The following is a 26,593-nucleotide window of genomic DNA, read 5'->3' as shown; positions in this document are numbered from 1 at the left end:
CAGAATATCTAACATTCCTGGGGCGGTATGACCACAGATCCAGGGCTTGATTTTCACGGATCTGTGCAGGATCTTTGGACATTGGGGGATTTGGGAATTGTGTACCTCAAACTCACCTTCACTACCAAACTACAGTATTAGTCAGTGTCAGCAGCATACTGCATTACTTCATATACAGTATTTACCAGCCACCAAAGAGAACAATTTTCAGTAAGAAACAACTGAATTGAAATGTGTGATTCCACAATTAAAGCTTGATTCAGATCATTGACAATCTTCGGGGCTATCACAAGTTCTTAGCTCCCAAAGAAAAAGTTTTCTGTTAAGGTAGGCTCTTCTGTGGACATTTTCCGTGATTCAGTCATATGATATCCAGTTCCTTTCCCATTGCAACCTATTGCAAATAGAAAACTACTTCTGTAAACAAAAATATCATATTAGGACTCTATCCTTGATCTGCCAGCTCCTCAGTTTCCCCATCTGTGGGGTAGGAATAAGCAGGCAATATTTAATGGCAGCAAAGAGCTTTGGGATCCTTGGATGAAAGAGGCTGAAATCCAGAGTGTTATTCTTGGTCTTGTGACAGACTGGATTTCACTTGCACACCATTATTTTCAGAAGTGTGTTAGGTTATTTGCCTGTCCACGCTAACAATGACAATAAATCACGCTCCACACTTCACTACGAGAACGAAGCATTATTTACAGATTATAGTGTGGATAAGGCAGAAATACTGTTCCCATCACTACAGTAAAGGATCTGTCAGCACTTTCATTACCATGCTTTAATTCCAGTGGTTTGCAAGCCCATTTTGATTACCATTAAGAACAGACTGCTATTTTTCAGCTTTATTAATGTTAAATGAATAAATCATGGAAGGTAAAATTGCTTTTGTTCTCCCATAACGAAAGTTGGCTTGAAGTTGAAAGAATGAAATTTGGAAAGCAGTTCAAGTTGTCCGAAAGAGAGGGATAAAGAAGATAAAGGATGGGACACTTCACATGCTTACACTGTAATCTCATGATCGTGCATCTAGATTTGTATTGACATGATGTTATACAGGAAAAAACTAATATTCCTGTGGAGCTATTCCAATTGCTTCAGTACATAGCATCATTTTTAAAAACTGCTTAAATACATATTTACGTTGTGTCTGGGTGGTCTTTGGGTTATAGAATATGCTTTCAATAACTTTCCATCAAAAATGTATTTTTTATTTTTAATAAAAAGGGGGAAATTAAAGACAAAAAAGATGTTATTTTAACATTCAGGTTTCAACAATAATGAAATTCAAATTTAAGCTTGACACACCATCTGAACTCCTTCAACAATGTATTTTCAAGTAATGCCAATAATAGGATGAGTTAAGAAGAATAAATCAATCCTAAATGAAAACCCCTAAGTTATGTTTCATTCCTGAAAAATGTGTGCATGTGAAGAATTTCCCCTTATTTTTTTGTAAAAAGAACTTAGAGCTTAAAATTGTGAACTTTACTTGGTTGTGCACAGGCTTTTTTGGAAAGGGCTTGTGGGATGGACTTGAAGACCCCAAGGTCAGCAAGTAACACAGCCCATTTCAGTTGCCTGCCCCAGGAAGGGGACTCATTACTCCATGATATGATTGAAAGCAGAAGAACAACAGCCTGGATTCCCAGAGCTCCTGAATGCCGATCTTGTTCAGCATGACTTAGGAAAATGCTCTCTCTCACTCTGAGAAGGCTTCACCTTCTGTGATGAGGAGTAGGGTAGGACAACCACATGTACTGTTCTTGTCATGTCTCTGATTGTCTTTCCAGATGCAATGCCCATGGTGCCTCACGCCGTGTACCTCTGACAGGCAGCATCAGGCTGTTTGCTCGAATTTTACTGTGTGTTATGGTCTTTAAAAAGCCATCAACATTCACTTAAAAGGCTGTAGTGGGACAGTAGGAAGGCAAGTTGCCTGCTTGCCTTGTTCTAGCTGCTGCACTGAATAAATAAAATCTTGGAGAAGAGGAGAGGAGAGGAGAGGAGGGGAGGGCAGGGGAGGGGAAAGCAGAGGAGAGGAGAGTGCTTCTGAGAAATGTGGTGACACAACCCATAGGCCCTTTTTCTTGTCGGAGATGAGGGAGAAGAAAAAAAGAAGTGGATAAAACATCGGCAGTGAAATATCTGAAATGGCAAAATAGCTTCAGAGTTTTAAAATCTGTCTTGATTTTAGCAGTCTTTATGCTAGATGTTCCTTTCTGAAAATATGCCTAACTGTTGGCCAAACCAAATCATGACAAATTAGTCCCCAGAATAACAGAAACAGAAGGACAGATCACGTGTGGACAGAAATCCCCTTTTTCTCCCAGCGCTGACCAATACTCCCAAACGAGTAATCATTTTGGGAGGAAACAGTTGCTTCATGCCAACACTATGATCTAGAGGTCATGCTTTCTTGCTTAAGACACATATATGTGATAAATCCCATTTCTCACAGTGCTTCTGTCCCGCAGCTCTCTCTGTGAAGGACCAAAGGATAGGCAGTCATGAACCCTGCAAAGTATGGTGCATGCCCTTGGGTAGATACTCAGCCTGTGGAAATGCAGCCATTCCCCCAGAACAGTGAGACCCTTCGTTCTCTGTATTTCACCTGTAACTTATTTCATGGTCCTTCTCCTGCACCCTATGCCCCCAAGAGTGAAGACCAGGGCACGTGCATCCCCGATCCCCACAGAGGGGGTTGCAGACCTGGCAGCACAGCGCAGATTCAACTCGGACAGTGCAATGCTGAGTTCTGCGCCTGCCCCGGGTGCTCTTCATCCTCATCTTCCCCTGTGAGAAAGAAAGAGCAGGCCTAAGGCAAAAGGACAGCAGGGTGTGAGGCCTATCTGCTCCTTGCATGTCCTGCACAGGGTGGGGATACCGCCTGGGCCTTGTGTGCCGTGAAGACAAAAGAACCCTGCGTTCACATAACGGTGGAGGGGGTTTTGTATAAATATAGAGAAACCCACCCAATAATCCTGGTGGAATGCCCAGGTTTCAGGTCAGCTTCTAATCACTTTTTTTAAGCTTCCTTTTGAAACTGTGTAAATATTACACTAAAGGTTTAAGACACTTGGGATGTCTGTGACAGTAAGGTACAAGCATACTTCTAACGGAGGGGAGGGACCCTGCGCACCCCCTCCGCGCTGTGAGGGGCTGACGCCCGCGGCCCCTCTCCCCCCAGCAGCCGTTATTCCGCCCTGAAGCGAACGTCTCTCAGCCCTCAGAGGGGAGAAGAGAGGCACTGCGGAGCTGGCCTCCTTCCCTCCCTCCCTCTCCCCTGCCGCAGTGCGAGAGGTTAGCGGTCCGGCCGGCGGAGGATCGGCCGGACCCTCCTTCCCGCCCGGCGCGGGGAGGTCTCCTCAGGCCGGGGGGAGGTGGGAGCCGCCTGGGCGCCCTTGAGGGCGGTACCGCCGCGGGGGGGCGCTGGCGGCCTCCGCCCGGCGCTGCCGGTCTGCGTGTGCCGGCAGCAGCAGTCCCGCTGCCCGCTCGGCGCGCAGCGGCCGGGCATGGGGGAGCTGCTGCTGTTGCCGCCGCTGCTCTGCCCGCGCCCCGCAGCTCCGGCGCCGCCTCCTCCTTCTTCGGCCTGAAGCGTGCCCGAACTCGTGGATCCCGGCGGGGAAGGGGCTATGGGCCGCCTCCCCGAGGTGCGGCGGCTGTGAGGCGGCCGGCACTCGCTCGGGTGCCGGGAGGCTGTCGGCCGGCCAGCCAGCCAGGCTGCTGCTGCTGCTGCGGCTGGGAGGGGAGGAGTGGAGTGCCGCTTGCAGCCGGCGCCGAGCAGCACCTCGGTGTCGGTGACTTGGGGGTGCCGGTCCCCCCGCCCGCGCCCCCGCCGCGGCGGTGGATGGATGCGCCATGGCCACGCTGGTGTGCCGGGTGCAGCTGCTGGATGACACCGACCCCTTCAACAGCACCAACTTCCCCGAGCCCACCCGGCCTCCGCTGTACACCTTCCGGGAGGACATCCCGCTCGCCACACAGCTGGCCGGGGTGCACCGCCTCCTCCGCGCCCCGCAGAAGGTACCGCGGGAGGCGAGAAGGGAGATGGGTGGGGGGGGCACCGGGCGAAGGGCAGCGGCTTCCCCGCGGGAGCCCGGCGGCGGGGAGGACGGGCCCCGGACCCTGCGGGGCGGCAGCCGGGGCTCTGCAGCCCGGCGGGGCTGCGCGGGAAGAGCGCCCGGTGGAGGGGCTGCCCCGCCGGCTCCTGTGTCCCGCCGGCGCTATCCCTCGCTCCAGCAGTATAAGTCTTCTCCTAAGTCCCGGGGGGACGCGGAGGGGCTCCCCGCGCTGCTCTCCTGCGTTCCTAAACGCCTTCAGGGGCAACTGCCACCTCTTCTTTAGCTGTGGCTGCTGTACGGTTTTCCTCAGAAGAAAATAAGACCCACCAAACCAAAGCCCTCGTTGGGTATCAAATACTACATGCGGGTTCCTCGCTAGCGATGTCTGAGTATCTGGGGATACTGAGCAATAACGTGTTGTTTGAGGACAACCGAGCCGTGAGGAGCACGGTCGCGCAGGCGGGATCCGAGCTCTGCTGTGGTAGGGTTTAATGAGCTCGGCAGATACAGCCAGGGCTTTGGTAAAAATAGCAGCGTGTCTGCTGCCCTTGAAACAATTGGTGCTACTAGTGCCTCCTGCGAAGAGCTGCAGCATGTTACTGCCATGGCCCTTGACGAATCTTGCCTATCTCTTGCATACCTCTTCTAATACATGTGCTGGCATCTGCAGTTCTGCCCTTGAAGTCAGGCACCCGGGCATGATCCTTGAATTTTCAGTTTTCAAAGCAGTACCATTGATTGACATAATAATAACGTCCTTTCATTATTATCTTGTATCTGCACATTAGTTCTGCAGAGCGTGCCGAAGAAAAAAGGGAAAATGCCCACTTCTTTTTTCTTCCCAGAAGAAAACAAAGTTAAAGTTGTAAAACTTTTATTTGCTCTCTGATGAAGTGGGAGGAAAATACTCTCTTAACATCACTTGTTGTGTTCTGTCTTGCTCTTGGGAGCTTGCGGGAAGATGACAAAGAGCTGTGTGTGCCCTTAGATTTAAGGATATCCAAACCCCCATAAAAGTATTTCAGAGAAAAGCTCTTGGAGCAGACAGAAGTTTTGCATTTGTAGAAGGGTTTCTTGCATAATAGTTGCCAAGGATACAGCATCCAGCGAACAGAGCTCTGCTGGGCGCACAAAACCTTTGGAAGCTCTTGGTGCACTGGGTCAATTCTGTTTTCATGTGCTCAGTCGTCCCCAATTCAGACACTTGTCCCATTGTTTGCAAGGGAGGCTTTTTTTTTGGAGTCACAGCTAATTAAAAGAAGGGCAGGAAGGATTCCGACACCTAATGAAGTAAATAAAAAGATAGTTTAAAATCTAGATTTACAGTTAATTCAGCCTAATTTTCAAGGGTATTCCACTGTGGTTTGTGTTTACTTTGCTTTGAATACTGAACCACCCCCCACTACTCTTATCCCCTTCCTCCCCCCATTTAGTGTCTTAGGATCCACCTACAATCCATGGCCACTTCTATGCATTTAACTCAAGCCCTGTGTTTCAGTGCACAGCGTGTTTATCAAGTCTGATTGTTTGGAAACTGGACTTGCAGACTGTGGTTGAAAGATGGCCTGAGTCTCTAGAGGTGCTGTAAACCTGGTTATTGAAAGATAGCTACTCTGTTAAAGGCAAGTCCTGGCCCAGTGACTTGTTAATCTGAGGTTCTGATTCTTGCAAGCATTTTGTTTCTGCAGTTGTAATGATGTGGGCAGGCTCATTGAAATCTGCTTACATGGTTACAGTTAGCTTTGTGTTTGCAGAACCAGGGCCTCTTCAGAGTGCCTTGATTACGTCCCTGAGCCTTCTCTTAGCTCCTAAAAAGGGGGAGGAAAAAAGTTTGATTAGACTTGTTTACCTTTACTAGCTATATTGAAAGCTTAGTTCTTTGTGTGCACTTGCAGTTACTTTCTGTGTTTGGCATTACATCTTTGCGTGTGTGATTTTATAGAACTAACTGATTTATGTTGCTTTTTAAGCACAGGCTTTTTTTCTTTTTTGGAGGTGGGGATATTCTTTCTGTAGCTTTTCCTCAGGACTGTATTCACCTGGTCTATAAAAGATTTTGCTCCATTTCTCCCAGACATCAGGACAAACTTTGCGATCTTGGAGGAATGCGGCTGTCAAAACAGAGCGTAGATTGAAATTCAGGCGTCGGTTCATGTTGACACATTTGGGTCTTCATTGTTTAATTACTTTGAAAATTAGTGAGCTAATGGACTGATGGTCCATTTAGTATCTCGATGGTGTCTAAAGCAAAATATCTTGAAGCAGACTTAGGAGTTTATAGGTTCAAATGCATAGTAATGCTGATGTCTGAATCATTCCTGAAATCTTGCTGGCCTTTTTGCCAGCAAGTTCAAATGATCAGTGCTAGTTTTCTTTCCTCAGTTTTTAAGTTATCATCTTCTGACTGGGATGAAGACTCACTCTCTGAACAGAATTGCCAGCCTGCTGCCTTCAAATCACTGGTTTGTACGTCTCCTCATAGACAATGCACTGCTGTGGGATGTACTTGGGAGAGTGAAGTCAGTAGCAGCTCACTTCAGTGGGTGTCAGATTTCGCCATTACCAGGTTGAAGTTTGTAGTGACAGTGGTATTTTTGTAGTTACAATGACTTGCAATACACAAGTTATTTTAAGTTAAATGTTATAAACAGTTATTAAGAAAAACATTTAAAACTCAAATGAAAAATGCTTTGACGTCCTGACCTGTTGTAGTATGTTGTTGATAGCTTTTTTGGTAACCAACAAATGTTATAGTTTGACTCCAAAGGGCATCGTTTGTTTAGTCCAGTTCTCTTGAAGCACAACTCTGATTTCCTATGTCGGGTTTACTACTTACTCTCTTTAAACTTACAAGTATACTTAAATCTGGATGCAAGTCTAGATCTATGAAGTGTCTTCTGAGGGGCAGTGGTTTTAGATCCTTGTGGAGGAGAACAGTGAAGTTAGGTGACCAAGTTCCATGAACACTGCCTAGGATGGGCTTTACTGCCCTGAATGCAGCAAGTGTCTGGATGAGGTGGAGTACCTAAACCAGTCGATGGGGAAAGCTGACAAGAAAGGTGTCTTCAATCCTTTTTTTATTTGGAATTAGGTGACTAATTGTAACCTCCCCCCCATCTTTTCCCCCCTACTTCCCCCACACATCTTTCCTTACATCTGTATCTGGGTGAAGCAGCTTGCTGTATCCTGGGTTGGGCTCGGTTCTGCCTTGTGTATGTGACAGTGCACACATGCTGATCTGAGCCCCATGGGGAAGGGCACTGCTGTGGAGAATGTTTGGCTTGGGCATCTCCCATGGGTCCAGGTGCCTTGGTGCTAGATGGTAACACACCATCTTAGTTGTTGGTGCAGTGAAGTACCACGAATTCTGTTATGGGATTATTAGCCACATCTACAAATTCTTGCTGAGTAACTCATCCACACTGTAGAACTTGGTTGCTTATATTGATTTGACTGCCCAAGGTGCCATTTTGGATTTGGTCTTTACTGCTTTGTTTCTGAGGATTTTAGGGCTCTCTTACTGTTTGTTGTATGAACAAAAACTGGATCTAGTCTGGACTCTGAATTCAGATGTCCCTTTTGCCTATTTCTGTGAACCTTGGGAAAATTCAGAACTGGATCTAAATTTGTGGCTCAGGCCCAGTGCCAATAATGTGCTTTGAATCTAATTTGGTACGTTGGGTTTGTTGGTTTTGAATTGCTTGAAGTTACTTGATACTTATGACTTGCTGACACAGGGTCATTCAGGAGAGTGGAGAGAGAGATATATATATATATGGCCAATGTCAAGTGGTGTGCTTTTTTTAGATATCATCTTCATTATAACTTATTCATATAATTACAGCATGCTGAGTATGTTGCCATATTATGTTTTCACATCCTACAGTACTGTTCAGTGTTGGGGCAGTTCTGTAAGAAATACACATTTACAATAATATAGGAAATAACACTGTCTAATTTATTGAGAAAATGTAATTGAAATACTTTGTGTAATAATGAAAAACAACAAAAAATCTCACAGTGTATATGGTGTACTGGTGGTCATGATGGAAAGGGGAGATATAATGAGATAAGAATAGTTGTTTTGACCTCCTGTTCCCTCTGAGAAAACTGGAGACAACTTCTGTGCTTAAATCTCTTCCAAGAATTTGTAATTAGAAACAGTGTCATTCAAAAAACAGTGATATAAGCAAATAAATGCAATGAGCACTAGAGGGATTTGGGAGTTTCATTCATAAAGAAACTATCCAGATTTCCATGTTCAGCTGCTGTGATTTAGCCCTAGATTAAAGCCAGGGCTGACTCTGGCCATGGAGTGATGTAAACTGATAGCAGGGGCTGTGCCACTGGGTTGTGTCCTCGCATGGAGCTCAGCTCTGGCGCTGAACTCAGTGCCAGGCTATGTACTGGCGTCAACCTCAGGTTTTCTGAGATCAGCAAACCTACCAACTGGCTCCTTTTCCCTGGTTTTCCTTGAAGCACAGCGGCATTACAAAATGCCTTGGTGCGCAGAGGTTATGCAGAAGCAGAAGAAGAGAGGATGGTTTGGTTCCTGATCCTGCTGGAGGTAGCGATAAACAGAACAGCTGTTTTCTGAAGAAAGCATTTTTTAGTCCGTATGCTCGTCATGGGAGCTGAAGAACAGAAGATGGAAACTGGAATATCGTCATTGTCCCGGGGAAAATGAAGCCACAGGTAGGGGAAACTGGCTGATATCTGCTGCAAGTGTTGCTGCTGAGGACTGGGGAATATTTCACTTGAGGGCTGTTAAGATGCCTAGGGCTTTCATATGCTCCCTGATGCAGGTGGACATCAGCCCTTTTTCATCATTCAAGAGAGGAAGAGATTTAAGACAGTGGTTATTTCCAGCAGGCTTCCAAAATGTTCTGGATCTGGTATTTCTGGAGCTGACAAAAGCCCATGCTTCAAGAGATCGGTGCTGTAGTGATCGTGCGTGCTTGAATTTTCTAGGGAAGTATTTATGAGGGCAAGGGGGTAGGACCCAGCTCTGTCTTCTGACTGGAAGGCACAAGCTACATGAGTCCTGTGTGAAACACGCTCTCCTGGGGGAGTATAAGCACCTGCCCAAAAGCACAACTGTGAAAAGCGGCCCAGTCTCCAGCAGCTTATTGTCTCCTGTGGTGTGGGCCTTCAAAGGAGCAGAGATACCCGTACAGCAGATACAAAGTAACTGCCAAATGCTGGGCTTTATCTCTGGCAGTTTAACGTTAGAGGTCTTTGAAGTTCTTGCAAGGTTTTTCTGACAAGCTATAGTTCGGGCAAATTATAGTTCAGTTCAGTTGTTTGACGTAGGCTTAAAAGCCGTATTGTAAAAGCAGGGGGGCAGAGCTTTTCCAGAGAACTAATCCCTGAATTTGACTCTTCTCACTCACAAGCGTCTTAGTTTGGCTGCTGATAGCTCGAGTCTTCATAGAGTTCTGTGTAAAGAATGCTGGGAGTGAGCGTGCTGGTGGGTCTCCAGGTACCGCTAAATTTTGAAATTACAGATTGGTCAGATGTAGTCTCTGAAAACTTGCATCACCGTGTGTTTACTGGAGGTTTGTAATCAAACAAAGGAGATGAATAAGAAGAAGTTGGACCTTGCTGTTACCATACCCCAAGTCTTGGGCTTGCAGTTAAAAATTTTGATGTTTTCTTTCAAAACCAGTTGCAGATACCTTCTTTCTTCCAAATCCTTTCAAAATTGTTATATGAAGGTTGCTAATGGTTTCAGTTGCAAGAGACTAAGACTGTTTCAGTCTGTATTTTGGTGGAGGAATGAGAAAGAGAAAGACAAGGGACCTGGCATGTTGCAATCTCCTTTTGTTCCTGTGCTGTCTGAAATGAGAACAGAAGTTCTAAAAACTTTCAAGAAGAGTTTTCTCTTTCCAGTGCTTGCCCAGCCATCTTACCTCACCAGTCATTAGGGTCTAAGTGAGAGTCCCTTCTCTTTCTGTTTGATCTCACTCAGTGGGTTTTGAGGATGAGTACTACATCTCTTGTGCAACTGTATGCAAGGCAGTTGGGCTGTAAGTCGCTCATCCACCACATTATGGCCTGTGATGCTACTTGGCTTTTCAGTCTGCTTCTTAGGCCAGAATTCTGCCAGGACAGGTTGGTACCTCTACTCTTTCTGAAAGTGTCATGTAGTTTTTTGATGACCCTGAGTGGTCTGGGCTGGGGCTATACACCTTCTTTGGTAAAGAGTGTTTCAGTAGGCTGTACCCCTGTGCTAAGATACTACTTTATTACTGGCTCAGAGGAAAGAGTGCCAGCTACTATATCTCTGTCATCACTTTTCACACCACCTGGATTGCATTACATTAATATTAACTTTATATTGTATTACAGTTATTAATAAGACAGTGAGGAATGTTGTTACATATTTTTAGCAGAGGAACAAGTTGGGACAAAAGTAGCAGTGAGCTCTCTAGTAGGCCCAGCTACCTAGAAACATCTGCAACCATCTGGCACATGAAACTATTGAAGTAAAGGTGAGTGAGGCTTGAAAGTTCACTTTCCACATGTCATCAGCTTAACATGTATACACAAAAAAAAAAAAAAATTGCATTGCAGTTTCCAATTCCAAACACTTAAAAAGAAGTAATTCTGTCATTCCCAGCATTTTAAGAATGCTTCAAAAAAAAAAAAAAAAGAAAAAAAAAAAGGAAAAGGTAGACCTTTTGCTTTACTTTCAGTATGACTACTTGACTTCAGTAGTCATACTTCTGAGTTGACCCTCTATCCATTTAGTGAGTAGGATATTTATTTGAATTACGGAGTCCTGGAAAATTGCTAATTTTGATCCTGGATGCCAAGTCATTGTTTGCTAAACAAGGCCAACACAATATTATTAACTTTTTGGTCATATTGGTCATAATTTTATATGGTAGTGCTTAGGAGGCTGAATAGCAGAGAGTGGGGTGACTGGAAAAGCAGCTTCATCTCCTTATAGTCATAGTTCTAGAGTACTTGGTTGTTTTTTCTAGAAAAGCAGCTTAATTTCCTTTTAATCGTAGTTGTAGAGTAGTTTTTAAGGCAAAGTGTATATACTTGGAACAGGATACTTGGACCATGTTGCCTTGCATTAACTAGCAGTTAAACTCTTGATATTAGGAAGATGACAAAAAGCTCACAAATAAACAAGTTGTCGTACAAAGTCAAGTCAGGTGTGTGATTACATGCAGTAGTGCAGGGGTGTGTATAGTTTGAAACTTTATGGTCATCAGTCACAAAAGTACTAAGCCATATCTTGTGCTGTGTGTAGGCAAACCTGTTGTATTGCTTGTTTGTATTTATTGATACAGATAAAGCAATACAGTTTTCCTCTTGTACACAGCATGGATGATTATATTGGTGTAAAATGTGTTTACAGATAGCTTGTATTTGCCTGTTTAGGAAAGAAAGTTATGCCTTCATCTTAGTTTCAATGCTGTCTTCTGCTTTTAGAAACTACAGACTATGCCAGTTAAAAAGATAAGTAACATTGATAATGGTTAAAAAATAAAAATGTGAGACATTACAGAGCTGTTACTTGAAGCAATTTGCCTACATTTACTAATGAGCCTGTCAACCTTTGTTAAATTGAGAAAGTAAGTATTTTTGTTTAGAATTTTAAATACACTCTTGCAGCCACATGTAACAGTTTCAGTGGTAGAGTGGTTGCCTCAGCTGCTGGTGAGCTGCCTGGTGATTTTGTGTCTAGCTGCTTCTAATGGCTTTGTTAGCAGCAAGGAGAAGATGAAGTCCCTGGCCCCTCTCTTGTGGGGCTGCTAAGCATGTTCATTGTGAACCACGTGCATGATTTGGGGTTGGGAAAGGAGGTACTTGTGCTAGCTAGGTTGCTCATCCAAGGGTCATATGCAAGGTAAAGCTAGCTAAAAAAACGTCCTGTTTCCTTACTTCATTACTACAAGGACATTTCACAGCAAAGTTTGCAAGGAAAGAGCATAATAGCAGGGGCATGCAATCAACAGACCAACAGGAATATCATCTGTGTTAGAGAAATGCCAAATGGGGACTTGTGCCTGTTTTTTGTCAGAGTGGAACAGAACAGAAGTTCTGAATTTTCTCCAAAGCACCAGTGATGACCCCACTCTAGCTGTGGGGTAGACATAAATAGACTTCTAGTACTCGGAAACACTTGGCATTTTTTGGGAAGTGGAGAAATTGAAAGAGCCACATATCTATCCTCTGTTTATTACCATACTGCAGCAGCTGTCCCTGGAGCGTGACCTTTGGCTCCATGAAGGAGGATTTTATTTCCCCCTTTATCTCTAGCATTGTGAGGGAGTTGGCTTGCAGAAATCTTGAGTCCTCTGCCCTCTTTGCGGGAGGTCTTTGTGTCTCTGGTGGGGGAAACCCACCCAGGTTTGCCAGGTAGGGAATTAAGGATACCTGTTTGCACCTGCTAAATGTAGTAACCTGCAAGGCCTGAGCAATTAAAGGTGGTGAGCAGCTGGAGACCAACAAGAGGCAGAAAGAAAATGGTGTTATTTCCTGTGATCCTTGGAAGGGAAGTTTCCTGAAACTGTGAGGTCCATCTGTGCTGCCCCATCTCACAGGCAGTGAGAACCTCTGTGGCTGACTGTTGCCTATCAAATGTATGTTAATTTGTGGGGTTTTCTTTGTGTTTGGGTTTTTTTCTGGTCGCTTTCAAAAGTGTACAAGGACTGAGAAGCCTGATAGTGGTGAGTGGTGGATGCCAAGGAAGGGAGGTGAGCTGCTGACTTACGTGTCTGGTTATGAAAGTGTGTGGGTCCTAAGGTTAGTGCGTTCTTAATTTCAGATGTTTTCCCTCATGAGGTACACTTCATTGAAATCCTTCCTTTAGGTATCATTATAGGAAACTGTAATGTGATTTGAAAATGAGTGTGTTTTGGAAAACTGTGTGCCTGAGGAAGAAAAGGTACTGCTAGGGCTAATTACACTATTTGTGCTTTTCAGTCTCTACATCTGTTTCTTACTTGTTTTCATCTTTCTTTCTTTCAAGCACTCTGTATTGTGCTACTAGTTGATTCAGGCTTCAATTATAATTGCAGGAGGCCTGTAACTCTCCAGTGGCCACAAGTAGGGTTGGCAGGCTGTATTCACAAGTGGAAAAGCAGTGTATAAGTAAGACATGGCATTTTATTTCAGACAGACATGACTAATTTAACCTGTGTTAGTATTCTAAATGATTAATGTATTGCAATGATCATTGCAGTCACAGCTGAAGGACTCTCATTTTACTGTGAATTTTTTTGCTCTGGTTTGACTATAATAGATGAGATGTTTTTGTCTTGTGGCTGTACAAGGCAGAAAGAAATGCAACTCTTCTGAATTTAGTATCCACTTTTTTGTTTGACAGTGACCCAAGCATTCTCTTCCTGTCTTATGCAGCCTTCATTTTTATTGTAGTACTCCGGGTTATGTTTGCTTGTTTATGTCCCCTTTCCATATTTTCGATAAGTGAGCTTGAATTATTGAAAATAATGTGTTTAGATTTGTCATACTTCCTTGTAGATGGTAACATGGTCTTGTTTAGATGCTGAGTTCAACTGTTGCCTTTTTTTTAGCCTAATTACGACTTTAACTTGTCCTCAGTATTGTTTCAGCTACTGTATGGTCCGGTTTACTGGGGTTCTGCCTTATGTGTATGTTACTGTAGTTAAGAAGCTTCTTCTATACTGAATTCTGGCTTAGGAAGGAAAATGAACCATTTTACTGATGAAGCTGAATGCTGTGGAAGAAGTGGTAGAAAAAATCCTGATCTTTTAGAAGGTGAAGGAATATAGTTTCTGAGACTTAGGCTTTGTTCATCAGTTTAGATGCCACTGAATTATCCTTTTAGGTTTTCTGTCTTCCTGACGGACTTTTTTTGCTTAGTTTTGAAATGCGGATGAAAAAAGCCACCGGTTATGAATGTGAATTTATGTTAAGCCTAGGGTATGCCCATGTCTTTGAGTTTCTGAACTTGCTATTCAGGTTCTCAGAGTTCAGTTTTTCTTGTGCTTTTATTTCACTTGCCGAAGAGAAGCGATCAGCACTCAAGAAAGTCCCTTGGAGAAATGACCACCAGTTTGAAATCTGGAAGCTTGTGATAATGGAAGGAATTATCTCAAGATATTCTTTCTTAGCTAATTGGATATGCCTTAATTGATACACGTGTTGACCATGAAAGTCTTCAGAACATGTACATGCTCCTTGTAGTTGTCTGTCTCTTGTCAAGGGATCTCTGAAAGAGGCATTGCCTAATGTTCATATGTACAAACAGAGAGAGGAAGAGAATACTGTTCAGGCTAGTTGTCAGAAGCTGTATATAAAAATATTAATGGTCCTGGGGAAACTGGTAATGAAACACAGTATTATGCTTCCTCATATCACTGATTAGGATTCAGCTCCAGTTTTAATTTATGAAAGTGATTTAGCTATATCCTAGAGGATAGGTGATTGCATTGTGGTGTCACTTTCTTTTGTTTTGATGGTATCAAAACATTAGGCCCTATGGGTCTAGATTGCAGGGGAAAATGTGACTCCTGAAGATTAAAAAGACAGTGAGAGCTGAACATTTTTAATTAAAGAGTTCACCCTTGAATGTATAAAAAATTCATGGCTTGAAGAAATTTTATTTTTTTGTGTGTGTGTTATGAAGTACAGATATTTAAAAGCATCCTTGCAAATGCTGTTTCAAAACAGGCCTTGTAACTTCTGCCTCAGCACAGAAGTTCAGGAGCACATAGGGTGAGGACTGAGTTGTCTCCTCACGGGCACTATTTTCAAGGCAGGATTGGAGGGGGCTGCTTTAGTGTTGACAAAGCTATGTCATCTGAACAGCTGCCAATGAAGGTAAAAGGATATTGATTTTCAAGGTCGCCAAAATGTTGTCTGCCTTTCACAAGCACTGAATCATATTTATAGGAACTGGAGTAAAACTGGTTTGGGGTTTTTTTTGGGGTTTTTTTTTTTTTTTTTTTAATGTTTTCCTTTGTGGACAGTCAAGACAGGCGAGATACGAGTGTACACTCCTTACTGCCAGTAGAGACATCCGTTAGCACAGAGCAACTATCCAGTGCTGCTCCTCCCAATGTTTACTCCAGTTTACCGTTGTGTTCTTGCAACGTGTTTCAACATGTAATTGCCTTGGCCTATATACAGCTATGTGGCTGTCTTGGGCTTTAATCCTAGCCATTGTAAGAGTGCTGATTAAATTGCAGGCTAAAAATAGGCTTTATTCAGACATACTGTATGCTATCAGTTGCGCTCTGCTTTGGCAGTTTGTTGGTAATATGTCTTAATTAATATTTGACAAAGGCAATAGGCAGAATGCTGACCAGTGACTTCTAGGATTTTATGCTTGAATAAGGTATTTTCTGAACTTGATGAAGTTGGCTAGTATATATGCCTGAAATAAGTGACTTACTGTATTGTTCTTCAATAGTTCTGGTAGGCTGCTGAAAGAAGGCCCTTGCCTTAAACCCATTCTTTAGATTGATGTTGCTTCTGTGGGAAAGCCACTGGTAATAGACCGTAGCATTTGGAAATCATTATGGCTAGGTGTGATTTGAGTGACAAAGAGGAGATTAGAAGTATTTTTCAGTGAAGTGCAAGTTCAGCTATATTTACTTCCTTCATGTTGTTATGGTTTGTCACTGATATTCCAGCAAATATTTCAGAAAGATATATACAGCTGACAAGGGGAGAATAGCTTGTTATCTTGCTAGTAGTCATCAGCTAGTGTTATTTTAAGACGTCTCAAGGAGATTGATTAAAATTATGTGCTCATGTTCTTCATCCACCAAATTAGATTTCCTGAAATAAAAACAGTAATCTAAATGTCTGACATAATTAAGCACCAACTCATAAAATATGGTTTGGAGAAATATTCAAAGGAAAAAACCCAACTTCTTCCTTAGTGAATTCTTCTGAAGGAACCAGCATGGGATGCAGGCTGCCAGGTGCTCAGTCTCTCTTAGAATGTTAACATCTTGTAGACGTTAAAATCAGGGAAGGGAAAATAAACTACAAACAATTACTTGGACCATTGTGTGTCTATGTAGATGCAATCAAAACAAGTTTTTTTTTTTTTTTTATACCTACCTTTGTTTTCTCATGTTGGTTACTTGTCCATTTCTTCTAAATAAGCCTTCAGTCATAAGACTGAAGTGTGTTCTGTGAGTGAGCCACAGGAGGTCAATATTGGAGTCATGCCCACGTGTTACTTTTTAACAATTGGCTGTTTGACAATTTGAAAATGACTGATCTCATGCTGGATTTCCATATGGCTACTAATAATTTCTGTGGTTTGAGTTATTCCTGAAGGCAGATTTCTAAGAGAACCAAAGGTTTATGGAGGTGGGGTGGTTGTATGTGAGGGGAAAAAAAGAGGGAAGGTCTGTAAAGTTTTCCTGGGCCACAGACAAGAATACAATCATGAGCAGGTTGTTAACCAAATTTAGTATCTCTTGTAGACTGCATTTTGTCAGTTGTAACTTTGAGAATAGATATTTTGCAGGAGAATCTGTTCCAGCAAACTGAAACCCTTGTTTATTTTTGGGCATTTCTGTTAAATACTGATAGGATTCATTGTGAGAAATTGTAATTAGCTGCTTGGGGAAGTATATGATCCATTTGGCATGACTGTTCTTACCGTTGCCTGTAATAGCATACTTGTTACAATCTTGCGACTGTCCTACCAGGGAATTTGACTCTCATATTTGCTCTTGCAGTGGAACCTGTTTTGGCTTGACTGTAAAGCTGTCACCACCGGGCAATGACCTGAGTGGTGCTCATATTAGTGTCAGCCTTTATGAGCTACTAATGGAAACGGAAAAACCTGTTAACTTAATCAGATATTATTGAAGTTCACTACAGTGTTTAGTTTGTTTTTGTTGTGGAGAAAGGAGGCGAGTGCAAATCCCTGGCCACAGAATGTTTATACAATCATGTCGAGGTGTTTAGGCAATTACAAAGGCCTGCGTGGCAAACAGTGTTTGTTCCATCTCTCCTTCTTCCTATCCTTCCCCTTGCTCTTTTTCAGTGTTGCAGCCTGCACTGTAGCAGGAGGTGCAAGCTCAGTTTACAGTGATGGTGGTTTGCAGGTTGCTGTGAGCCTCCTCAAGGAGGCAGATTTTGGCCATTGATGATAATCACTTTGTTACTCTTGATGGATGAAACGATGGTGATGGGTGTGTTTGTGCATGGGACAACAGTTTCGTGTAACCAGGGTCTACTCATTTCTCCCACTGAAGGTAACAGTAGAAGAAAAATAGCCTAGAGAAAGGCTGTATTTTTCCAAGAAAAACACTTACTTAAAACTTAGCAAAATAGCATTGTTGTAACTTTGTGATTCTCAGAAGCAGTTTCTGGAGGGCCATCTACAAAAAGGGTGTGGCTGTAACCTGCAGTGCTAAACAAAAAGATAAGCTACTACTGAAATTACATTTAAACTGTGTATTACAACCCAATATTGAAAGCCTTGTGTACTTGTGCCCGTATACCTTAGTTACAGTTGGGAAACAGGTACTGTTAGTTGCAGAGATGCTTGCACTACATAAGATAAAGCTGACCTGTAATTTCTTGAGGTCATTGAGTGAAGCACTTCTGTTTGAATCAAGACTCTGAAGCTCCTATATATGCAGAAGGATAGAACTGCTGGAGCTACTACGGTAGCGCAAAAGGAAAAAACAAACAAATCCCTTGTAATACAAACAAAAAGCCTACCTTGCTCTTGGATGCACATGTACATTTGTGGCAGGATGGGAAATGCGAAGTAAATATTGTTCTTCTTGTGTTAGCTCTTGGACAATAGCCATTTCTTCTTCCCAGAAACATGAGAGGTTTTGGAGTGTGGAACTTTGGCTCTCTGGGAGCAGGAGCAGGTGGGTGGGCAGAGAGGAGCAGCGCCTGGGATTCCAGGAGAAAGTCTTCAGCTGAATGTCTCCTTGTGGCAAAATTGGCATGAAGTTTAAAAGCCAGTGTTGCTGCTGGCAGATTTTGGAGTTAACATTCTGTTTATGCAGCTTTCTTTTGAGTGTTGTATTGTGCCTTTAGCATGGTCTCCTAAAGCCATACAAAACAAAGTGCTAAGCTGATGAGCAAGTTTTTATTGGCATCTTGTTTTGTTCTTGTCCAGGAGAAGATAAGTTTGTACTTAACCTCTTATTCTGTCATTTGGGGGCAGGGGAATTATTTCACTGCCTTGAAATTCTTCAAGCTTCTATAAGTGAAAATAAGGTTGAAGAATTATGTCTGTTGCTTCGAATAAAAGATATTAAGGCTTTCCAGCTTCCCTGAAGTGTTATGCTTTGAGCCAGCCCCTGAGAAACTTTCAGCAGAAAGTTTAACCGCAGACAGTAATGAATATAGTAATGATAGTAATGAATTCCTTTATCTTAGCATCCTGATACTTTTCTTTACCACTTCTCTTAGCATCATGACACTGTTGTTTAGCAATCGGGGCTGACCCTTCAGGAATGGAAATTACTGAATTACTTGATTCCACTTGTTGGAAGATGATCTTAGTACACCAAAAAGCTCTATGACTGGGGAAAAGAATCTCTTGAATGTTTTGTGCTAAATATGCCACTGTTCTCAAGTGTGACTTGTGTCACCTGATGCTAAATTCCAACCAAGGCTGTAGCAGAAGGGAAGCAGGGATGGCTGGGTTAGCCCCCGATGTGTTATGTTTTTATTTATATGCTGTGGTGCTCTTATATGCCTTTTTGCAATGTGACCCTCTGTGTCCTAAAGCTATGTAAGCTTTCTTCTTCTGGTTCAGTGTCTCATCAAACTGAGTGACCAAGAGCTGTTTCTGTCACCCTTGCTTGGATGGCTGTCTTTGCTTAGCTGGGAACCCTGCTCCTCCCACAGCTCAATGGGCCATTAAGGTGCACAAATATCTTTAAAATGTACACCATCTCAGTACTTTGGGGATAAAAAACGTTGCTGCATATGCTCAAGGGTTGAAATCTTGAATCCACTGATGCTTTAGGAGCCATAGGTCTCGCTGGTCGTGGCACAGCCTGGCCTCTGACCGCCTCTCTTGTGAGAATTGACAGGAGATCGCTGGGGACCACATCAGATGCTTAAACAAAAACTCAAGCTAATGGAGTAAGTAAGTTTGCTGAAATGAAAATCAATTAAAACCCACCCAAACAAAAATGTCGGTGTTATTTAGCTTGATGTGGCCTTATGTCCTTGTCATGTGGGCTGTCTCCTCTTTGCTGCCAGGTCTCTTTATAGATCTTTATAGATTGAGTATAGCAGGGGCAAGAGGACGGAGGCAGGCAGGCAGGCAGAGACCAGGCAAGGTCCTGAAACTTAGGATCTGATGCCTGTGGTGGCCAGGATTGCAAACACTCTGTAGGAGGGTTTTTGCTCCCCTGGTTTACTACAGACAGGAAAACCAGCGTTGTCAAAGCTAATGGAGGGAGCCTAATGCTGAGCTAGAGATATCCTACGTAAGCTTAAATAGGAATGCTCACTCTCAAGATTTCTGTCTGTCATGTACTCACAACATTGCTGGTTTTTCTGTGCAGTACTCAGCTTTGTGTTAAGTACTCCCTCCAATTTAAGGACAAAGTTGCCACATATACAACAATTGCAAAATATAGTAGAAATTGACTGCAGATCTATACCATAGGCTGTTCACTATACCATAGGCTGTTCACTACCCCCACCCTGATTATTTAATAACTTGTTTCTAAAGAAGGACTATGTTTATTCACTAGTAGTCAATATTTTCCTATGGTTTTGGAAGGGCAGTTGGGACAAACAAACTGCATGTATTAACTGTTCTGTTGGTGCATAGGGCTTGCAGTTACTCATTGCTGCAATTTCTTTCTATAAACATAGTGCAATTTCATATGATAAACATTATGTCTAACCGGAAAAGAAGACAACAAAAGAAAAATAGATTTTATTCTTGCACTAAGTGTTTTGTGCCCCAGTAAACATAAAATCAAGGGTTTTTTTAAATTTTTTTTTTTGCTAGTGTAGCTAAAGATATGACTTCTTACAATTAGTCTTTAATTTTTTAGCAGATCTGTTAAAGATTGTCTTCTCTGAATATGTTCAGGAAAAATGACTGATGGAGGAAAGGAATAAACTGCCTTCAGAGCTAAACAGAATTATGTGCTTTAAGTAAATCCTTGTAAGCCAAGTTGCCAGTTTTCTACTTCTTTCTGAGACATGAGGTATTGAAGATGACTGTGCCTGCAGATTTGTGGAAGAGCTGGGCTCATGGTGAGCGTGAGAAGTCAGTGTATAACCATGATTATGATGAGATCTGACTCTCATACCAGTGAGGGAGAACGCTTACTTTTTTGTTTGCTCTCTACAAATCAGGACCTTCATTTTTTCCTGTGTGGTATTTCATGATATATTTTTTTGGGAATCTGAGAAATCTGTGTGCACAGAATCTGTGTGTCCCTACAGGTGGCCATGTGGAGTCCCAGGATCTTCTTTGAGAATTGTGCCTGTCTGTGTGTGAGGAGAGGAGGTATTGCTGCCAGAATAATCAGACGAGAGCACGTTAAATAAACCCAGTGCAAACCCAGTCTTGCATAGAGCTGCCCAAGATGGCAGCTGACATTTTATTTAAGAAAAATCATGCGATATTAGTTTTTCATTCTAGCGTTGCTTGCTTAGAATTCTTGTGTCTCTTTCTGAGGAAACAAAGACAAAGCTGCAAAGAGAAGTAGTGTTCTGTTCTTAGATGGGTATGTGAGCCTTTCCTCTGCTCTGAAATAGAAGTAAGAACTCTAAGGCCTGAATGTCAGGAACATTTGCTGATATCTTACCTGGATCATGTTAACATAGTACACAGTTTAACAGGAAAGATGGCTGATAACTGTGGTACAGGGACAATGCTAGCCCAGGTAGTTAGTCCCTATGCTGGCTGGAAGAGAGAGGAAGCAGTTACTGCCTACAAGACATTGGAAAGTTACCTATTGATGAAGAAAAGCAGAGAGGGATGTGACACACTGGATACTAAAAAATCCTATAAGGGGTTCTGCATCTTACTAGGTAAAGGATACTCTATAGGCCTTCACATCATTAAAGCTACAGCAAGACCGTCCACTCAGAATAGTAGTTTACAAGGCTGATAGAAATGGAAACCTACTTCATGTAATTACAAATACAGATTGTGTATTTTTTTAAATTATATTCATTCTGTCAAATTTTGCTTGCCCTAGTGTGCCAAGCAAGGATAGAGAACGTGCAAAACACTTCTAAGATGCAAGAACTAGGAAGACTTAATTGCTGCTAAGTTTTAAATGATCCTAAATCCAGCTGGTACAGCCTGCACCCATAACTTATGGATACATTTATAATAATCCCATAAGCAACTTGTCGGAAAGAAAATATTCATGGCTGTCATGGATAAAAAATAAGTTTGGACTATTAGATATGAGACATCTGGAAGGGCCATGAATTTCCTGGTAGAAAACCTTCTTAGTGAAACATCTGGGGCTTATTTCTCTGTCTCAAACCAAATAACCTGAAAAATGTTTGAAGCATGTATCGAAACATGAAAGCCAGCAGGACAATTGCTCAACCAGCAAAGAGCAATGCAATGCCTTAGGAAAAAAAAGACACCAAAACCCCAACCTGAAATGCTGCTGCTGTAGAAATTAAAGTATCATTCTTCAAAAAAAGGAAGAAAGAGTAGGAATGTCGTCTTGAGTGTGTAGTTGCTCTTTGCACTGAGAAAATGCTTTCTGGTATCTTTTCCTTTTTTTTTTTGGGGGTGGGGGGTGTGTCCTTCCCCCTCCCCCCCCCTTTCTTTTAACGAGAAAAGTGTATTTTTAGTTTCTTACTTTGAACCTTCTTCATGCATGACAAAAAGGAGCATTCCTCTCCTGTTTTAGGATGATTGAGTCAGCTATTCGTTGCCTGGCCAAGCTGAACAGCCAGAGCTGTTGTTTTCTTTTCAATGGGGCTTCACAATGGCTTTTGGATCATCAGAAACTTCCTACTACTTAGGTTGTCAGCAGTTTTCCAATCTGTGGGTCTTTGTTGTTGGCTTGTGTTTTGTTTGTTTTTTTTTTTCCTTTGGATCACTGCCAAGATGGGCTTGAATGTTGCCTCTTGCCTTTTTTTTTTTTCCCCCGAAGTTTAGTTTTTGCTCTGGGAAGTGAAAGGTCACCCAAAGGGACTGCCGACAGGAGAAGCGTGGGTCTCCATAGCCACAGGGATGGCCTCGGGTGCCCGGGGTTGCCATGGCCATGCAATAACCAACTACAACAGCAAAGTGCCTGCGGAGAATTTCAAAACTTCTTCTTCTTTCATGGACTGCTTTTTGAATGCATCCCTAATACTTAATCCTTCCCCCTCTGCCTTCTTTTTAAATAGAACAGGGCTAGTTTATCAACAGGGGATGGTTTGAGCACTGAAAAAAAAAAAAACCCTGTGTAAAAAGACTGGTTGATGGCTGAGCTGAAAGAGTGGTGGTAAATGGAGTTAAATTCAGTTGATGGCTGGTTATGCGCGGTGTTCCCCAGGGCTTAGTGTTGGGGCCAGTTCTGTTTAATAACTTTAACAAGGATCTGGATGAGGGGATTGAGTGCACCCTTTGTACGTTTGCAGACAACACCAAGTTTGAGGATAGGAATGCTCTACAGAGGGATCTGGACAGGCTGGATCGATGGGCCGAGGCCAGTGTATGAGATTAAACAAGGGAAGTGCTGAGTCCTGCACTGGGGCCACAACAACCCCATGCAACGCTACAGGCTTGGGGAAGAGTGGCTGGAAAGCTGCCTGGGGAGAAAAGGACCTGCGGGTGCTGGTTGACGGAGCTGAACATGAGCCAGCTTGTGCTCAGGCAGCCAAGAAGACCAACAGCATCCTGGTCTGTATCAGAAATAGTGTGGCCAGCAGGTCCAGGGCAGTGATCATCCCCCTGTACTCGGCACTGTTGAGGCTGCAGCTGGAATCCTGTGTTCAGTTCTGGGCCGCTCACTACAAGAGAGATATTGAGTTGCTGGAGCCGGTCCAGAGAAGGGCAATGAAGCTGGTGAAGGGTCTGGAGAACAAGTCTTGTGAGGAACAACTGAGGGAACTGGGGTTGTTTAGTGTGGAGAAAAGGAGGCTGAGGGGAGACCTTATTGCTCTTTACAACTATGTGGGCATCGGTCTTGTCTACCAAGTAACAACTGATAGGATGAGTTGTGCTAGGGGAGGTTTAGACTGGATATTAGGAAAAATTTCTTTACCAAAAAGGTTGTTGGGCATTGCAACAGACTGACAAGGGCAGTAGTTGAGTCCGCATCCCTGGAGGTATTTAAAAGTCATGGCACTTAGGGACATGGTTTAATGGTGGACTTGGCAGTGCTAGGTTAATGGTTGCACTCTATTAAAGGTCTTTTCCAACCTAAATGATTCTATGAGTCTATAAAAACCAAACAAGAGGTTTGGGCCTTCTTGCATGTTGAAAGGACCTGTTTCTTATTTCATTGAAATGGTGCTGGAGAAGATGACATCATCCCTGTGGAGCTGATAAGGTTACACTGGTGTATGCATTGTGAGGTTAGAATGGCAGTGAAGACCTTGATGCTTTGCAAACTGCAATTGTTTTTATGCCCATTTTTTTCTTGCATAAGGGTTTGTCTCTGTCCTCTTACAATGTAGTGTAAGATGGCAGCTTAACCGAGCCAAGCAAGAATTGCTTTCAAATTAATTAGCAAACAAAAGTACCATGAATAAAACAGACCTTTGTGCTTCGTATTTCAGTTTTCGATTGTAGCTAGTTCTCACTGCAGTCTGTGAGCTACGTGAGACATTTGCCCGTAGTGAATGAAACTGGAAGGATGAACAGCTACAGCTCTGAGGTAAAGCTCAATTATGTCATTGTAGTGTAATAACGGTTGAGCTCATACTGAAAATAAACTTGTTCTAGCTGTAATTCATAGTAAAGTTGATACTGGAGAGAGTATTGGCTGTTCTTGAATGTGTTGTTTAGTTGTTTCTGTCTTTTAGGGCTGTGCTACTGTTTTGTGTAAGTTGGCGAAGATGATTATGGGGGAAATACGGAAAGTGAGAGACATACCTGTCTCTCCCCTTCCTAGCAGTTGCTCAAAATACTTGTTTTTATCAGACAGGAGAGTTTTACATTTTATTTGAACTAGATGCTTTTTAATGAGATTAAAGGGACTTGGTGGAAGGGAAACCTATTTTATTCATTATTATTGGTTAACGTGTTTTTTCTAGCATAAGGTAGTCTACAGTTAATTCTTGTGTCAGAAGAAAGCATATAGTTTTTTTTCTAGACTTTTGAGAATGCAGCAAGTACCAAAAGGCCATATTTGGAGAGGAGGGATGAGCTTGTGACAAATGCTGATCTGAGGTGTTGGCAAACATTCACTCTTTCTGAATGTGCCAAAAGCTTGCTGTGTGACTGTGGGTTAACCACCTTAAGGTTTATTCCGCTATGGGAAGTGTGATTCTTCCCACTGTTTTAAATTTGCTCCTAGCTTTGTTCCAAACTGCAAGTATTGGGCATGTTTCTCCATGTGAAAACCTTCAAACTCTTTTCAACCTTTAATAGTAAAAGTGTCTCCTTACACGCAGTTGCGTTCCCTTAATAAACTACATCCACATTCTCATTCAACCCAAAACCATAAATCAGTGTGTTTATTGCAGCTTTTTTGTTTGTTTCTTTTCCCAAAGAACTCCTCCATCCCAGGGTCAGGAAGTCCCTAGTTTTATGAGGTGAAAGTATGATGTTCCTGCACGTTCTGGAAAATACCTAACCAGCTAGACCGTACAGCTTCAAGGCATATGTGTGTGTGACAGGGTATTCCAAATTACATTGCTACAGGCAGCTGTGAGGAGCACTTGTACTCAACCAAATGGTTATCAAGACTTATCTATGGTACAAAATGTTACACCAATTAATTTGGGAATAGAGAGCTGTGTGTAGTCTAGGCCAGCTCCTAAGAGCATGCTCCTAAGGCCTGGATCCCCCAATAGACATAGTCATCTCTAAAATGCTTTTATCAGCTTAGTCTTCAAAAGATGTCCACAATGTCTTTCCCTTCCTCACTAATTCTTAGATATTTAAAGGTTAGTTCTTCCATAATGCGTTGGCTTTGGTGACAAGTTACCTATCAAAACTGCTATTTGTGTTTTATTGTAGTCATTCAAATGTCTTTAAAAAATGTTGGGAGCAAGCCCTGAAAACAAGGGCCCCAAGTGGATTGGTTTATATAAGCTGTAATGCTTATAGCAGTGTACCAGTACATTGTGGTCCTTTTGTGCATAGAAGGAAATGGTAACTATAGCAGCGACCTACAGTAGCTAATACCAGGTGGTTTAGAGGGACCGCTGAGGCAATCAGCTCGGGTGCAGGTCTTTTCCACAGTGGAGCACGGGATGATGGCATACCAGGAAGGGGTGGGTTCCCGAGGTGGGGACACCACAGGGAAGCACCAGGAGCTGACAGCTGCAGGAGAGTGGCTGACAAGTCATGTAAGGTGTGAGAAGCAACAAGACCAAGCTGTATGGTGCAGTTGAAACACTGCAGGGAAGGGATGATCTCTGAGGTCCCTTCCAACACAAACCATTCTATGATACCTGAGTAGCACCCTAATGGGCCAATATAAATAATAGATATTGGATGACTGATGCTTGAAACATACATGGTTTATTTAGAACCTAATTTAGAAGAAATTAGGTTTCCTATTCCTAGAAGTATTTAATTGCATTTGATCTTTAAGCTTTGAACTCGTAATTAAGAGCTTTATTGGCCCATTATGTACTGTATTTAAGACTCACTTTTAAACAGTTTTGTATTTCTTTCATTTACATATTCCTTTGTTCTGCAGAAAGTTAAGAGCTTTTTTTTCCCCCTTTTTCCTTTGTTCTTGAGTACCACGATCTTTTCACTCTTTCCCAAACTGTCTGATTTCTTTTTTTTTCCTCTCATGGCATCACCTAGTCCTCACTGATATCATTTAGGGCCTGTCTGCTGCCAAGGAAAATAGACCAGGAATTTATTACTAAACTCATTTGTTTCTAGTTATGTTCTCTCTATGCCCTTTGAAACAGGGTGATCAGAGTGTAAGCAAGGAACGAATATTGTGGTGATGTGACTGGTAATGCTGCATTGTTTCTTTCCTTACAAACTGATATTTTATTTGTAACTCAGTTGGAGAGCATGGTTTTCTGTTTCAGTATTATTCAAATGTGATACTAATGAATGCAGAGGTTCTCTTTTGTTTGCCTATTCTAGTCCAGACAACTATTTTAAATCTGGGGGTTGAAACTGCTTGGCAGCTAATCAAAGGAGGAAGAAATGAATGAGATATTAAGAAAAAGAAAAAAAGCATAAGTGCCAAATAAATGCTGCTTAAGGGTAGAAAATCCCTTGTTCTTTTATAAAAAAATCTAGAAGTAGTAGTTAAGAAGAGAGTCTGCAGGGTTCCATATATTTTTCACCATTTTTTCAGTGTTCTTGTATTGAGTTTCATTCACTTAAGCTTTTAAATCATGCTCTTTTAATGACTTCCCAATTGATATTTGATTTTGAAACCACAAAGCCTTTA

At 42.5% G+C, this 26,593-nt stretch overlaps 1 protein-coding gene across 5 annotated transcripts in view; it reads left to right on the top strand.

The window, feature by feature from the left end:
- Positions 1–3,483: 3,483 nt before the first annotated feature.
- The window catches only part of FHOD3 (formin homology 2 domain containing 3), a 373,735-nt gene continuing 350,625 nt past the window's right edge, over positions 3,484–26,593 (top strand). For all 5 annotated transcript variants that reach the window (XM_030499299.2, XM_030499287.2, XM_030499280.2 and 2 more), the window contains exon 1: positions 3,484–4,029. In XM_030499299.2, the coding sequence (XP_030355159.1) occupies positions 3,865–4,029 (165 nt within the window). In that variant the 5' untranslated portion in view covers positions 3,484–3,864. The remainder of the gene's footprint in view (positions 4,030–26,593) is intronic.

Source organism: Strigops habroptila, chromosome 1 (genome assembly GCF_004027225.2).
Source record: "Strigops habroptila isolate Jane chromosome 1, bStrHab1.2.pri, whole genome shotgun sequence".
In the NCBI taxonomy this organism is placed as follows: domain Eukaryota; kingdom Metazoa; phylum Chordata; class Aves; order Psittaciformes; family Psittacidae; genus Strigops; species Strigops habroptila.
This window is presented reverse-complemented; position numbering and strand designations above follow the sequence as displayed.